This window comes from Limulus polyphemus, unplaced genomic scaffold (assembly GCF_000517525.1).
Source record: "Limulus polyphemus unplaced genomic scaffold, Limulus_polyphemus-2.1.2 Scaffold2658, whole genome shotgun sequence".
In the NCBI taxonomy this organism is placed as follows: Eukaryota; Metazoa; Arthropoda; class Merostomata; order Xiphosura; family Limulidae; genus Limulus; species Limulus polyphemus.
Genome location: NW_013668268.1, coordinates 45,933 through 59,578, shown reverse-complemented (window position 1 = coordinate 59,578; position 13,646 = coordinate 45,933). Strand labels below are relative to the sequence as shown.

General features: G+C 35.2%; 1 protein-coding gene across 7 annotated transcripts in view; it reads right to left on the bottom strand.

Moving 5' to 3' along the window:
• Positions 1–301: 301 nt before the first annotated feature.
• Positions 302–13,646, bottom strand: part of LOC106467552 (heat shock factor protein-like) — a 57,356-nt gene continuing 44,011 nt past the window's right edge. For 3 of the 7 annotated variants that reach the window (XM_022395751.1, XM_022395753.1, XM_022395754.1), the window contains exons 7-9: positions 5,182–5,484; positions 3,755–3,860; positions 1,537–3,156 (exon numbers count right to left, since the gene is read on the bottom strand). In XM_022395751.1, coding sequence (XP_022251459.1) covers positions 3,091–3,156; positions 3,755–3,860; positions 5,182–5,484 — 475 coding nt within the window. In that variant the 3' untranslated portion in view covers positions 1,537–3,090. Of the gene's footprint in view, positions 1,421–1,536; positions 3,157–3,754; positions 3,861–5,181; positions 5,485–13,646 lie in introns of those variants that run through there. The other 4 variants (XR_002612444.1, XM_022395752.1, XM_013927913.2 and 1 more) reach the window with 4 other exon arrangements.

Sequence of the window (13,646 nt, the reverse complement as noted above, 5' to 3'; positions counted from 1 at the left end):
GGTTAGACTCAAAAACCATCTTCAGAGCATCAATATCAATCCCAACACATCAGCCTCTGCCATCACAGTTTTTAAGGTTAAAGCCACCTGAACAAAATTTGCTGAACCATCATTAACACAAACGTTCAAAACATTTCCAAAAACTTCTTTGATATTCTTTGTAGCTACAGAGGCATTGTTTCCCTTGTTGTGTTCAAACAGCATTACATGCCATATGCATGTCTTGTCATGTGCCATCACTATAAAAGATTTAGAGTATACTAAACTTTACACATTATATAGGCTACACTAAAGTAATGTTTAGGTGGTTCATTTAACTATTATACTTGATGTACGTTTTTTTGGGGGGTGGTTAATGAAAGTGTTCCCAAATGCCACATTAATTTCTTGATGATCCAATACTTCAAATCACAATTTTCCATATCACATTTACGTATTTTCAGCTTCATTTTAAAGGCTTTTATGATGTAAAACATAACAGCAGTTTTACAAAACAGTATTTTACATAACCATTACGTGTCACTAAAGATGATTACACAAATAGTGTACTATTTCAATATATGAATCTCCTTGTAGGAAGGTACTGAATAATATACTACCCTCTTGGGGTGGAGGAAGAATTAAATTTGCCATCATGTTGATTAAGTAGCCAGTGGCAACAATAACTTTGTTGCTAATGTCATATGTTCATTATATGCAGTCTATGCCAAGTTTCTTAGTGGCATAACAACGAAATTCATCATGCATACCATTTTGGGCATGCATGCCTCAGGTTCTCCATCCCTGTATTATTGTATTATAAATATATCAGTACTAAATTTATTATTGTTTTTCTATCTTAATGCTTAAGATTTAGGTAAGTTGTTTTTTTTTACAATTTCACCTTAAAATGTTTTGCATACAATTGCTCCAAAACTCTAACCATTATGGTGTTCAATGGTTTTGATTGTAATTTTTATACATTTCATGAACTTAATGATCTAAAAATAATAATCCTTAGATTTTACTGAAAAGAAGCACTATAAAATGTTTCAAGTAATTGTTACAGCCCCACAGTTTTCATTTTAAATGTCTAAATTAGTTGATTCTTTGTTTGTTTTACAGAGGTTCAGGTTCAGTTAAAAGAAACTGAGGTAATCTTTGGAGCCTACTGTTTCACAGATTTGTTTACCAGAATGTTCACCCAAGCCCACTCACTTTGTAAATGGCAAAAGTCTACAGACTGTACCAGATTTCTCTGTCAATTTTCAAGTGTTCATTTCTTCAGCAGTTGAGTAGGACTAATTCAAAATGAAATCAGATTCCAGACTCTTCACTAGAGGAACATGTAAGGCCTGTTTCATCTCTTAGTTAGATGAAATTACCACTCTGTACTGTCCCAGACTGAGGCTGCAGTTGCCACCAAGTACTAACTTCATATCTACAATCCACATTGTTTCAGGGATCAAATTAACTTCAGTCATGAAAATTTTACTGTATTAAATATGAAAAACTTAATACAATTCCTAATCCACAATATAAATTTTGTCAAGAATGTAAATCTAAAATTTTTATTTATCCACATATGAGAGTTATATATTCAAGAGCAAATTTCCACTTATTTCAATGTGAAGACCATAAATTGTTTTCTAATTTACACATTTTACCTACTCCATAGTGATAATATTTAGTCAAATACTTAAGTGGAACTAAGAAGAAAAACATTTCATTTTATCTCAGTATAATCAGTGTTTAAAGCCAGTAATATTCACTTTGTTTTGTTGTCCACTTAAAATGTTCAATTTCCATAATCTTCATGTATCCACGAGTTATATAAGCTAATCACATCCAGTTTTTTAAAACCTATTACCCTAATCATATAGTAATTTTTAAAGTCACATCAGATGTTCCAAGTAAGAAAATTATTTAAGTACAATGAGTTGTGTTAATTGTAGAGTGCCCTCTTTGGACCAAACAGTTTTGAGACACATCTCCTTGGGATGTACTTAGTTACATTAGCATCTTTGTTACCTCAAATGATACTTCTGGTGAAGAGTACCTTAGTCTAATTTCTATTACTGTTCAGATCCAATTCTCTGCTTGTTAGCCTACTCTAGTTTCTGTTGTTGTTCAGACTCGGTTCTCCAACTGTTAGCCTGCTCTAAGTTTCTATTACTGTTCAGATCCAATTCTCTGCTTGTTAGCCTACTCTAAGTTCTGTTGTTGTTCAGACTCAGTTCTCTAACTGTTAGCCTGCTCTAAGTTTCTGTTGCTGTTCAGACTCAGCTCTGTAATTGTTAGCCTACCCTGGTCTCTGTTGGTGTTCAAACAGTAAGTGTATAATTCGAGTCATACAGAGATACTTCTTCAAATAATACGACAAAAAGGTGCAAATACCAAGATCATTTATAGTGCTAATACCAAATATTACTGTCCACTATTCTTATTCATTCTAAAGCTGAAATAACCTGAGCTTGGCTTGTCCTTTTGCATCAGTAATGCATTCTTTATCTAAGCTAGTTTGGTTGCAACAGAAAAAAAGTACCATTTCATTCAATGTAGGTAATACTTTTTCAACCATATGTTCTTGACAACAAGTAGTACCTTTTTCTCTATCCAAGCTTGAAGTCTATGTCCTCTATATGGTATTTTTAAAGTTTCTTTGTAGATTAGTGACAGTTAAAGTTTACCTACAGATCTGGTGACAGTTGACTAAAACTTATAACTTAAACTTCTATAAGCCAGTCAATCAATACACATACATACATCTTGCGTGTCATGCCAACTTAGCTTGGAAAGATATCAATAATACAAAATATAACTTATCTGTATTATTTTAATTTACATACAATTCAGAAATGTACTTTTAATTTATTTATCATAAACTGCTTTACAATTTAAGTAATAGTCATCTTTCTATTAGAAAAATGAAAACTAAAATTCTTATGTAATTTGTACAGTAACAATGAAATAAACTTTTAAAAAGCTACAACTGTTTTTTTCAAATGTTACAGCAAAATGTAGCAAAACACAAACTACTGTTTTATTAACAAAAATAACACCAACGTGAAAACAGGATCCAAATATAAGAGATTACCTTTTCTCAATGGACTAACTATTTTCATTTCTTGTTGTACTATTTATTACTGACAAGTAATTTGATGAAAGGTTGTAAACCTGAAAATAACAATATAAATGTTCCTTCAGAACACAGCTGACAAGAGGGCACATAAATGCATGCCTTCAGAACACAGCTAACCAGAGGGCATATAAACACACACAGAACAACTTATTTGGTATTTTAGTACACAGATGTAAACTTAACCTAATTTTTTCTATCTACTAAATTTTCCAAGAGCAGTGAATCACTTATGGTGCACAAATCAATCAAGGGCTAACTTAAATCTCCTTAGTTGGCCAAAAATATTACTCAACAAATGTGTCAATATGTTCTAATCACTATCTTTATTTAATATATTGCTTGCTCTTAGTTTAAATTTGTTAAATTATTTACTATGTATATTTTTATTTCTAGTCTAGGATTAAAAATACAGCAATAGCAGTTGACAATGGTACTTACCTTTAACAATGAACTGTGATCAACCTCAAAGGATCTATCAGACAAATGTTGTTGCAGGTACTTACCTTTAATAATGAACTGTGATCAAACTCAAAGGATCTATCAGACAAATGTTGTTGCAGGTACTTACCTTTAATAATAAACTGTGATCAAACTCAAAGGATCTATCAGACAAATGTTGTTGCAGGTACTTACCTTTAATAATAAACTGTGATCAAACTCAAAGGATCTATCAGACAAATGTTGTTGCAGCCAATCCAATTCATCTGCAATGCCTTCAATGTTGACAAAGTAGTCTTTACTAAATGCAAAGCAAAAGAGCTTTTTATAGTTCAGATGTTTACTCTTAAGAATGTGAAACTAATGAACATCAAAATATCTTTAAAGTACATTAGAAGCAGAATTAATAAAATCCGGTATCTATATGGTAGATTTTCTTTCATCAGGAGAACAGTGTGTTGGGAAAAATTTTGTGATTCTAATTTCCACTGTATTTACCTCACCTCTTGAACTAATGGAATAGTTATAGTTAGTCATAACATCAAACATTCAGAAAAATAACACATATATCCATATCGTGATTTTTGCAAGCGCAAACTAAAACTAAGCCAGGCCTCACTTTTTTACAAAGTTAGTATTTCAAATAAAAATTGATGAAGCTTCCATATACACATTTAAAAAGACAAAACTTTCTGTATACAAGGCAATAGAATAGAATATCTTAAAACAACTATAATTTAACTAGCTTTCTCACTGAGCGATAAATAGGTTAAAACTTTCACTTTTCTGCTTGGAGCAGAAAAACACAATTGCAAAAAATGAAACTGAGGCCAAATATCCAATTATAATCACCAAAATAAACTAACTTCCTAATGAATCTTGTACAGAACAGTATGCCCTTTCTAATGGTTATAGGTAATCCAATAGAAAATGTCAGAGAGAATTATTCACATTTTCTAAAAGACATGAGGTAAGAGGGGCATGGTATATGGGTTTGATTTTGTTATTTTTATATCACAGTAAACGAGAAACTTGGAAAGTTGTTCTGGGTTGCCAATATCTATAAGATAAGTGTGTAATTGGTTGGACACTTAGAAGATCATATAAAGGTAGAGAGAAAATATACAATTCCAAGTGCAGATGCATCATGTGATCCAGTAAAGTGAAGACCGGGAATTTATTTAAATATTTTCTTTGGAAATTGAAAGTTAGATAACATAAAACTTTGAAATATAAATTATGTTTTAATTTAAAGCTATTGGCATTTCCACTCTAACCAAACTGTGCACATAGGGTTAATGTACTTCCCAGCTTTATAATGCTTCAAATTTGGAACAGAGCAAATCAAGAAAGTTCTTCCAAGGGATTTTATGGCAGTTGCAATTTATTGCTTGTGGTAAGTTAAACAGCTAGAAAATTGAGAAAAATGCCGAAGAAAGTTATTTAAAAATGAAAATATACCAGTTACTGTACAAGATATAATAATAATATTTAGGTTAATGTACATGAGTGATATACTTTACTATGATATTAACAATAGCAAGATATAATAATAATTTCCATGTTTCTGCATAGTGAAATCTAATAGGAAAATAAATTTCAAAAGTTTAAATCATACATACACATCTTTATTAATATCACATTCATTCCACACCTGTTCTTCTTCATCAATTTCAGGTTTCGATGCGAAAGAAGATTTATTAATGGCTGGCATCAATTGATCAGAAGAAACAAGATCCTGAAGGACTGAAGAATGGGAGGGGCTTCTGGTAAAAGTTGGAAAAATTTCTTGTTCTTTCTTGATAGAAGTTAAACATAAAGGTGAAGTATCTGAAAATCTACCCACAATGGAGGAAGGGTCTTGATTATTAGGTATGAGACCATCACTAATTACACCGGTGCTTTCACACGAAACTGGAGAATTTCTGAAAAAATTCAGAAACTTCTATATTATGTTTTAATAAGTTACTTAAAAATATATTTTTCACACAACTAAGGCTTGTGCACATGAAAGTTTTTCTGAAGATATCTCTGTAAATTTTTTCTAAATAAACTTTATAGACTTCTTAGAAACTCCTAGATAACAGTTTAAAAACAATAAATGATTAAACAGGAAATACGTGCATTATTTTCTTTTTATGAAATATTAAATATGCTCAGTTCTTCAAATTTACAAATATTATTACTTATTTGCAAAAAAAAGATCATACTTTTTATTTCTTAAAATCAACTATGTTCTAGCCATTAAAAACACAGTTACAAGTTGTCTTAATGATAAATTTATTCATCACTAATATATATTGCCTAAATAAAATAAACATATATATTTTAATGGTCATTTTTTTCACATAAAACCACTCAGCATAAGTGTTCAATGCATTCAAATCCAATGTATTAATGATTAGAGCAAAAACTATCTACTTATCTTACAAAAACCACTTATTAATATTAAATACAAGGACTGACAAAAAAAATTAAATGCATATCCATGAATATTTAGTATGTAGTTGTTTGGCCATCATAAAAGCAGGGTTTCATTTAGTTTCATAATGAAGAAGCAAGGTGATGGTAGGTTTCAACATGAATATTTAGTATGTAGTTGTTTGGCCATCATAAAAGCAGGGTTTCATTTAGTTTCATAATGAAGAAGCAAGGTGATGGTAGGTTTCAACATGAATATTACAACCTTCTTCAATAAGAACTATTTATAATTCCTTCAGTGATGCTAAAACTGGTTTCAAGAATATTCCAAAATGTTTTTATTTTTTTAATATGATGGTCATATAAACTAAGTTTTTTCATACTTTACAAATCAAGATATGATAATTTTTGTAGTTTGAATAAGATCATTTTCATGTGGAAACGCACTACCACCAGTTAATAAAAGTGCTTCAATGTATAATGAGCCAGTTTCCTATCACATTCTTATAACAATGACCAGCTGTTGTTCTGTCATTTAATGCAGTTACTGGACCAAGTTCATGGCAAAAAAATTTGGCCAACCATATAAAGGAATTATCTACACCCTTTACTTTTGAAGGCCTTCTAGGCTGTTTCCACAAATCTAATGGGTAGGGAAAAGAAAGAAAGTTTATTAATCTAACCAGATTCACTTCTTCTAGAGCTCACAGTGCTACACTTCGTAGTCACTACAAAACTGATATCACAAGTAGCAAGCGTGGTATCCCAATTTATGGACATCAAATTTCATGATTTGGAGAAAAATGCAATTTCATGGTTTCTTAATTTTGTGGTCCCCCTAAATTACTTAATTTGATGTACAAATGTTACACTAATACACACTCACAAACAATGTGATCAAAGGTTTATACCCATGCTGAATTATTTTTAATCTATGCTTTAAAATCTACTTATAAAAAGATGGGAATTAAGATTTGGTCATTCACAAAATCATAAAAGTACTTCAGACTGATAACCTACATCTTAAAAAGGTGACTGCTCTCAGATAACCTAATCCAAGTTAACATTTTCTTAAACTGAAAATGTATTTCAAGTAATACCTCCACTGACACCATGGCTATTTCTTGATCTCCTGGGTGTCCACTCTTTGCTCATCTAAACATTCAAAACACTTGCTGCAGTCTTTTATACCCCACTCAAATGCCCTTTACAAATTCTAATTTACAAAATTCTCCACCAACTTCAATGTGCCCTCTATCTAGGTGCTGTATACAAGCACCTCATTCAGGTAATGTAATCCAGACATAAACCCGGCTTTTAGTGGGGAGGTAAGGCGGGAGAGCGTCATCGGAGGTAAGTATTATTGAAAATACATTTTCAGTTTAGGAAACAAAACACGCTTACCTCCACTGACACTATAGCTAGAATCCCACATCAAACAGGTGGAGGGGCCAGTGCAGGCATGAACCACACAGAAAGCATCTGTATATAACAGGAGTGTACCAAGATAAAGATGGTACAAGAGTGGAGGAACTGCACTACATCAAGAACAGGTATGCTCATCACCAGGAACTTAGTTCCTATATCAAAAGTGGAATAGAAAATGAGTAATCATCAATATAGGGATAGAACTCATCTCATCTGGAAATATGAACATTCATCCTCACTCCCCAACCAAGTGGGCAAGGAGTATTCTGCTTACCCATGGAATTATGTGCTCAACCAAGGACATAGTAGGATGGGACCACTTTGAGTTTGGAATTATGAAAAGATAGTGGACCTCCTTCCATGAACAATATAGGAAACCGACACTGATCAAAGACATGGGTCATGCACCCCTGAACCAGATAGCTTCATGTCAAATCTCAACCATAATTACAAGTAGGTTGGTGCCACTCTAGGAAAAACATCCAGGGACCCAAGTAGGAGGTCCCCCAATTTCACCCTCTTCTCCAAGAGTGGAGGAACACACTTTAACACTCTAGAATAAAAGCCTATCTGCCACCCCAGCAACTGGAACTTGGAAGTAGTAAGGACTCCCAAGTTCCACTAGTAAGGTCTGGGGGGGGGGGGGGTAATACGTGTTGAGGAGTCCTGAGGAACAGTGCTCTGAAAACTGTGCAATATGTGAACCAAGTTCCCTACATTTTTAAAAGGAAACTGACCCCGATTTATTCAACTTGAAGATCAGCAGGGATAGGCAGCATCCCCTTTAGCTTTACTCATGATAGTCCATGATTGGTGGTCCATAATGCTAAAATAATAACATCTGGTAGGTGCCTTGACGGTCATATGGAACACCCTATTTCAACAGAGCCTGTCGCAACCTGTAGTAATTATAGTGAAAGTGTTTGTTGGTGTGGAATTAAAAAGAGAAAGCATACCTGTCTGGGCAACACTCGCTACAGAGTGGATGCAGTGAAAAATAAAGGGACACTGGAGATAAAAAAGTATATGATTGTGGAAAATACCTCTGGTTAAAATCTAACAGGGTAGTTGAAAACTCCCAGAAGAGGAAACTGCCAGATCATGTAAGTAATGAGATAGGAAAATAGTAGGAGTAGTCCACATGCCAACCCACACAATGTCTTCCAGAGGACAATTAAACCGGGCAGCTAATGACAGACATATGACGAATCTGGTGAGATGTGACACGCTAAAGATTCCTCCATTGTAATGATAATCCGTTATAGGCCATTTGAATCAATTTACAAAGCCATCTCTTTAGATTAATGAGAATAAGTCACGGAAATAGAAGGATTCCAATGAATGAACAGTCAATTCCTACTTCCTCAAAATGAGTTAGTATGAGCCACATAACACTTGCGGGCCCTTGCAGGACATAACAAACGATGAAGATCAGAGTGGTCATAATAGTGAGAAATGGCTGGCAAATGGATTGGTGAGAAGGATCTTTCCTCTTCACTAGCTGCCAGTCTTGGGAAGAAAAGTCCTATCAGGGTAAAGCAGGACAAATGTGGAATGATATAGAGTCCAATGCACATGCATTGGAAACAACTCCAACCGATGATGTACACAAACCAACAACAAAAAATACAATTTAAGAGAAAGGTGAAACAAAAAACACAAAGCTAAGGGCTCAAAGGGTGGGTGAGACAATGCATGCAAAACAACTGTAAAATCCCAATTCAGTAATTGAAAAGTTCATTTAGGTCGAAGAATACGAAAGGATTTGAGTAGACCTGATAATACTGAGGATTCAAAACCTTCCAATATTTGGAATACGGAAAAATAATGGATAAGGATGCCTTATATAAAGCCACCATATACAAAGCAAGACTGTTCTCAAATACCAAAGTCAAAAAATGGGATATGGTAGATGAAGAGGGTTTAAATTCCTTTTAATACACCACTGACAATAAGTATTCCATTTCTGTTGATAAATGGCCATGGTTGGCCTATGGAGAGATTTAGTTAAATACAGAGAAACCTTAGAAGTTAAACCCTTTTGTTGGGTAAAACATAACTTCCAAGCATGAAGATTGAGTTTCCAAACATCTGAGCAGAAAATGTCTGATCGAGGTTGTCTCAACAGAAACTGCCAATGTGAAAGAGATAGAGGTGGACATTCCTGCAGATACCTAAGAAGCAGAAACCATGTTTGAGCTGGCAAATATGGTACAACCAGGAGAACCCGACAGGAAGTGGAACGAATCATAGTCAGAACCTGGGGCAATAGCTGAATTGGGGGAAAGGCATATAGATGTAGACCTGTCCAGTCCTGACTAAATGCATGTACTGCCAATGCTTCAGGATGAGGTATCGGAGACCAAAACAATTTTAGATGAGAATTCCAATGAGTCACAAAGGTATCAATCATTGGAGACCCTAACTGAGAGCAAATCCACTGAAAAACCTTGTGATGTAGCATCCTTTCTATTGGAAGAATCTGGTTGATCGAGACAAGTGATCTGCAATTAAACTCATCATTCCTGGAACATGACATGCTAAAAGACTGATACGATGGGAATGAGCCCAGTAGAGAAGATCCAAGGTACAAAAACAAAGATCTAGAGAATGTGTGCCTCCTTGACAAGAAATCTGAGATACCACTGTGGAATTGTAGGAATGTATCATGACAATTTTTCACTTCAAAAGAGATAGACCTTGAACCATTGCCCAGTGTACTGTAAGGAGTTCGAGAACATCCAAATACCCTGGAACTCCTGACCTTGAAGATAAGCTCCCAACCACCATTTGCAATCTATGATGTTGCTCCTGAGCAATGAGACAGGATGATCCAAAGAATCAGAACGCTTGATCCATTGGTTGTGCAGTGACCACTGAAGGGACCTCATGTGCTCATCCCAAAGGAACAAGAGGCTTAAGAGATGCCCACATCTCCAAACGAGAGAGAACCACCTACGCAGTAGGAGAAGGAGACGTAAGTAAAAGCCTAACAACTCTTTCCATGGCTTGAAGCCTGATAGAGGTTGGTTGAGTGTGACTTAAGTGAGTATTGAAAAACACACCAAGACAGATAAGATATTGCATCACTGACAAAATAGATTTCCCCAGTCTAATAAGGAAGTCCACACTTGTGGCTTCTGAAAGGAGAATCTGAGTGTTGTTCTGCTAATTGACAGGATGGTGCCAGAAAAAGCCAGTCATCCATATAATGATGTGTGCACAGGCCCAAGGAATGCAAACGACAAGAAGCTTGAACAACTCTGCAGAAGACAACGTGTTGATTCAAGACCAAAAGGTAGAGCGCTAAACTGCAGCACCTGACCCTTGTGCACATATCTGAGAAAGCTTCAGGAAGATTCTGCTATGGAATATGGAGATAACCATCAGTAACATTGAACTTGGTCATCCAGAGCCCTGGCACAAATTGCCATTGTAGGTTGAGAATAGATTCCATAGTAAAGTGAGGAGGATCTAAAAACTGGTTAAGTCGAAACAGATCGATGATTTGATGCCAATCTCCTGTCTTCTTGGGTACAACGAATAAACAGGAATAAAATCCTGGAAGAAGGGAATCAACCCTCTCTACACCCTTTTGACTAACAACTATCTTATGGCCTGGGAACGAAGCATCACTCACAGTGGATCTATTGGAGGTGAAAAGGCAACAGGTTGTGCAGATAATGGTGGAGGTGATGTAAACTGAATGATCAACCCCGAAGCCAGGATATGAAGTACCCATGGATCCCTGGTAAAAGAACTCCAGATGTCCAGAAAGTGACATAATCATGCTCCCACTTCTCCCCCGTCCACAGGACAGTCACAGAAGGCATTGGCATTGTCTTTGATCCGTCAGAGCCGGGTCGGGTAACACTACGAGAGGATACTCCCAAATTAGTGCCCAAAAGACAAGAAGCCAATGACGATAAAGAAGACTGTAAACGAGCTGAATCAATTATTGATTCTAATTTCTCTGGAACTCCGGCAAACAACATGGGACCAAGAAAAGGAAATTCCTGTAACTTCCCAAGGGTAAAAGATGGTAAACAACTCTACCTAAGAAAGTGTCTCTACCCAATAAATCCCAACAACAAACCAGCTAGGAAACCAGAGAAAGAACCAAAAAAGACAATCTAACTGAGGTAGACATCAGCAAAATCCCCAACTCATCATCAAATTGCTGAGGGGAACATTGATAGGCTTCTGACAAAAGCTGGATCAAAGATAAATACCTCAGGACAGTCGTCAGAGTAAGACAAATCCAAGAAAACTGTCATCTGTTTAAAGTTATCACAGGATCCAATATAAACTCCAACATGTTCAAAAGGGGGTCCTTCCATTGAGAATCTAAATATACCTCCTCTTGACAGTGATAAGAAAAAACATGACATTCCGATAAACATGGGGGACAAGAATTAGCTATCCTATTGCATAACTGAGTGGCAAATCTCCCAGCATGAGCAGCAATATCAGGAGGAGGAGGAAAAAACAAGTAGTCAGTTCCCATCCTTTCTGCTAACAAGAAAGGAGTAGAGTCAAATACATTAGGAAAGATCCTCAAAACTTCACAACCTCGAGTAACTAACTGAAGAAAAGGGGCTGGAGGTAGCTGAGCAAGATGATTCTCTGTTGAGGCTGACCTAGTAAATAAAGGAGCGGGAGAAATTGAGTCTAAATTCTCCCCACTTGGTCCCGAGTCATTTGCAAAAGCCACCTTAAAACCCCCAAGAGAGACACCCTTGGTCTGCATATATGTCTTCATCTCGCAACGGACTATATCACAGACACCTTCGACTGAGAGTGACCCTTTCTCTGGCCATTGATAAACACCAGATAGCAGAAGTGGAAGAGAAGAGGTCTGGTTGGCATCTGTAGTAGAAACATTAACTCAGGAATTCATACCTGTCGTTACGTTTTTTTTTTTATTAAAGTAATTTATAAATATAAACAAAGATATAACCGTAGTAACACCAACCATGTAACCACCAATGTAAACTGTTTAAATAATCACAACATTCCTGTTTATAGAAACCTGTGCCAAATGCTTTGTCGAGAAAAAGCGATTACATTATCTGAATGAGGCACTTATATACAGCACCTAGATAGAGGGCACATTGAAGTTAGTGGAGAATTTTGCAAATTAGAATTTGCTGAGGGCATTCAAGTGGGGTATAAAAGAGTGGAATAAGTGTTCTCAATGCTTAGATGGGCAAAGAGTGGAAACCCTGTAGATTAAGAAATAGCTATAGTGTCAGTGAAGGTGTATTTTGGAATTCATGCACTACATGCATAGAAGCCATAAAAGTCCAAGCTAATAATGACAAGTTGAACACTGATTTCTATATGCTTGCCATGCAGTATTTCAGTCCTAAAAACCATGAATAAATTTAAGTTACAACTACTAGGCACAGTACGACTGCCTGTACCTTTATAGGATTTATGATGGTGTTTCACTCTCTGATTGGTTTAACAACTGATTATTATGTTAGTTATCAGCACATGACTGTACTCTAGTGGTCTTCATTTTTACAAGAAATGGATGGTATTCCCTTAGTATTTGCTTTTTATACTTTTCTTTTTTCCTCAATGTTTCTATAATTATTTCCAATACTGTATATGTAACAGCTGGCATATTACAGTATGTAATAATGATAATCCCAGATAGTAAGTGACTTCTTTTAGCATCTAAACCAAATAACAGGTTTTGTCTAGATTGATATATTGGCAGTTATACATGAATCAGCATACACATATTTTGTACCTGTTGGATCACCATTTCACTAACACCATCAATCCTTTTAATGTGTCACAATATGGGCACCCACACATTTTTGCTAATTGTAACTAGCTCAACTTAGTGGGCTAATAGCTGGTCATTCAGTGCAGAAACTATGGGGTTTCATATTATTAGTTACAATACGATTTACACTTAATACAAAACATGTTCATTTAACAATCGATGTTGTCGAAGGAAAACAAAGTTTGATAATAAACAAAATTTTTCATTGACATAAAGGGGACATGGATAAACGTTTCGGAATTCTATCAGATTCCATCTTCAGTATCTAAAGCAGAATAAAATGAATTTACATCAGTCTTTATACATTTTCAAAGTGCAGTTGCTAAATATAACGATAATTAAACAAACAGAACACTAAACAGTAATCATGGGGAGAAACTGCAGTAAGAAAACACAATGAAAAAAAAAAGTAAAATCAGTAATACAAACATATTAAAA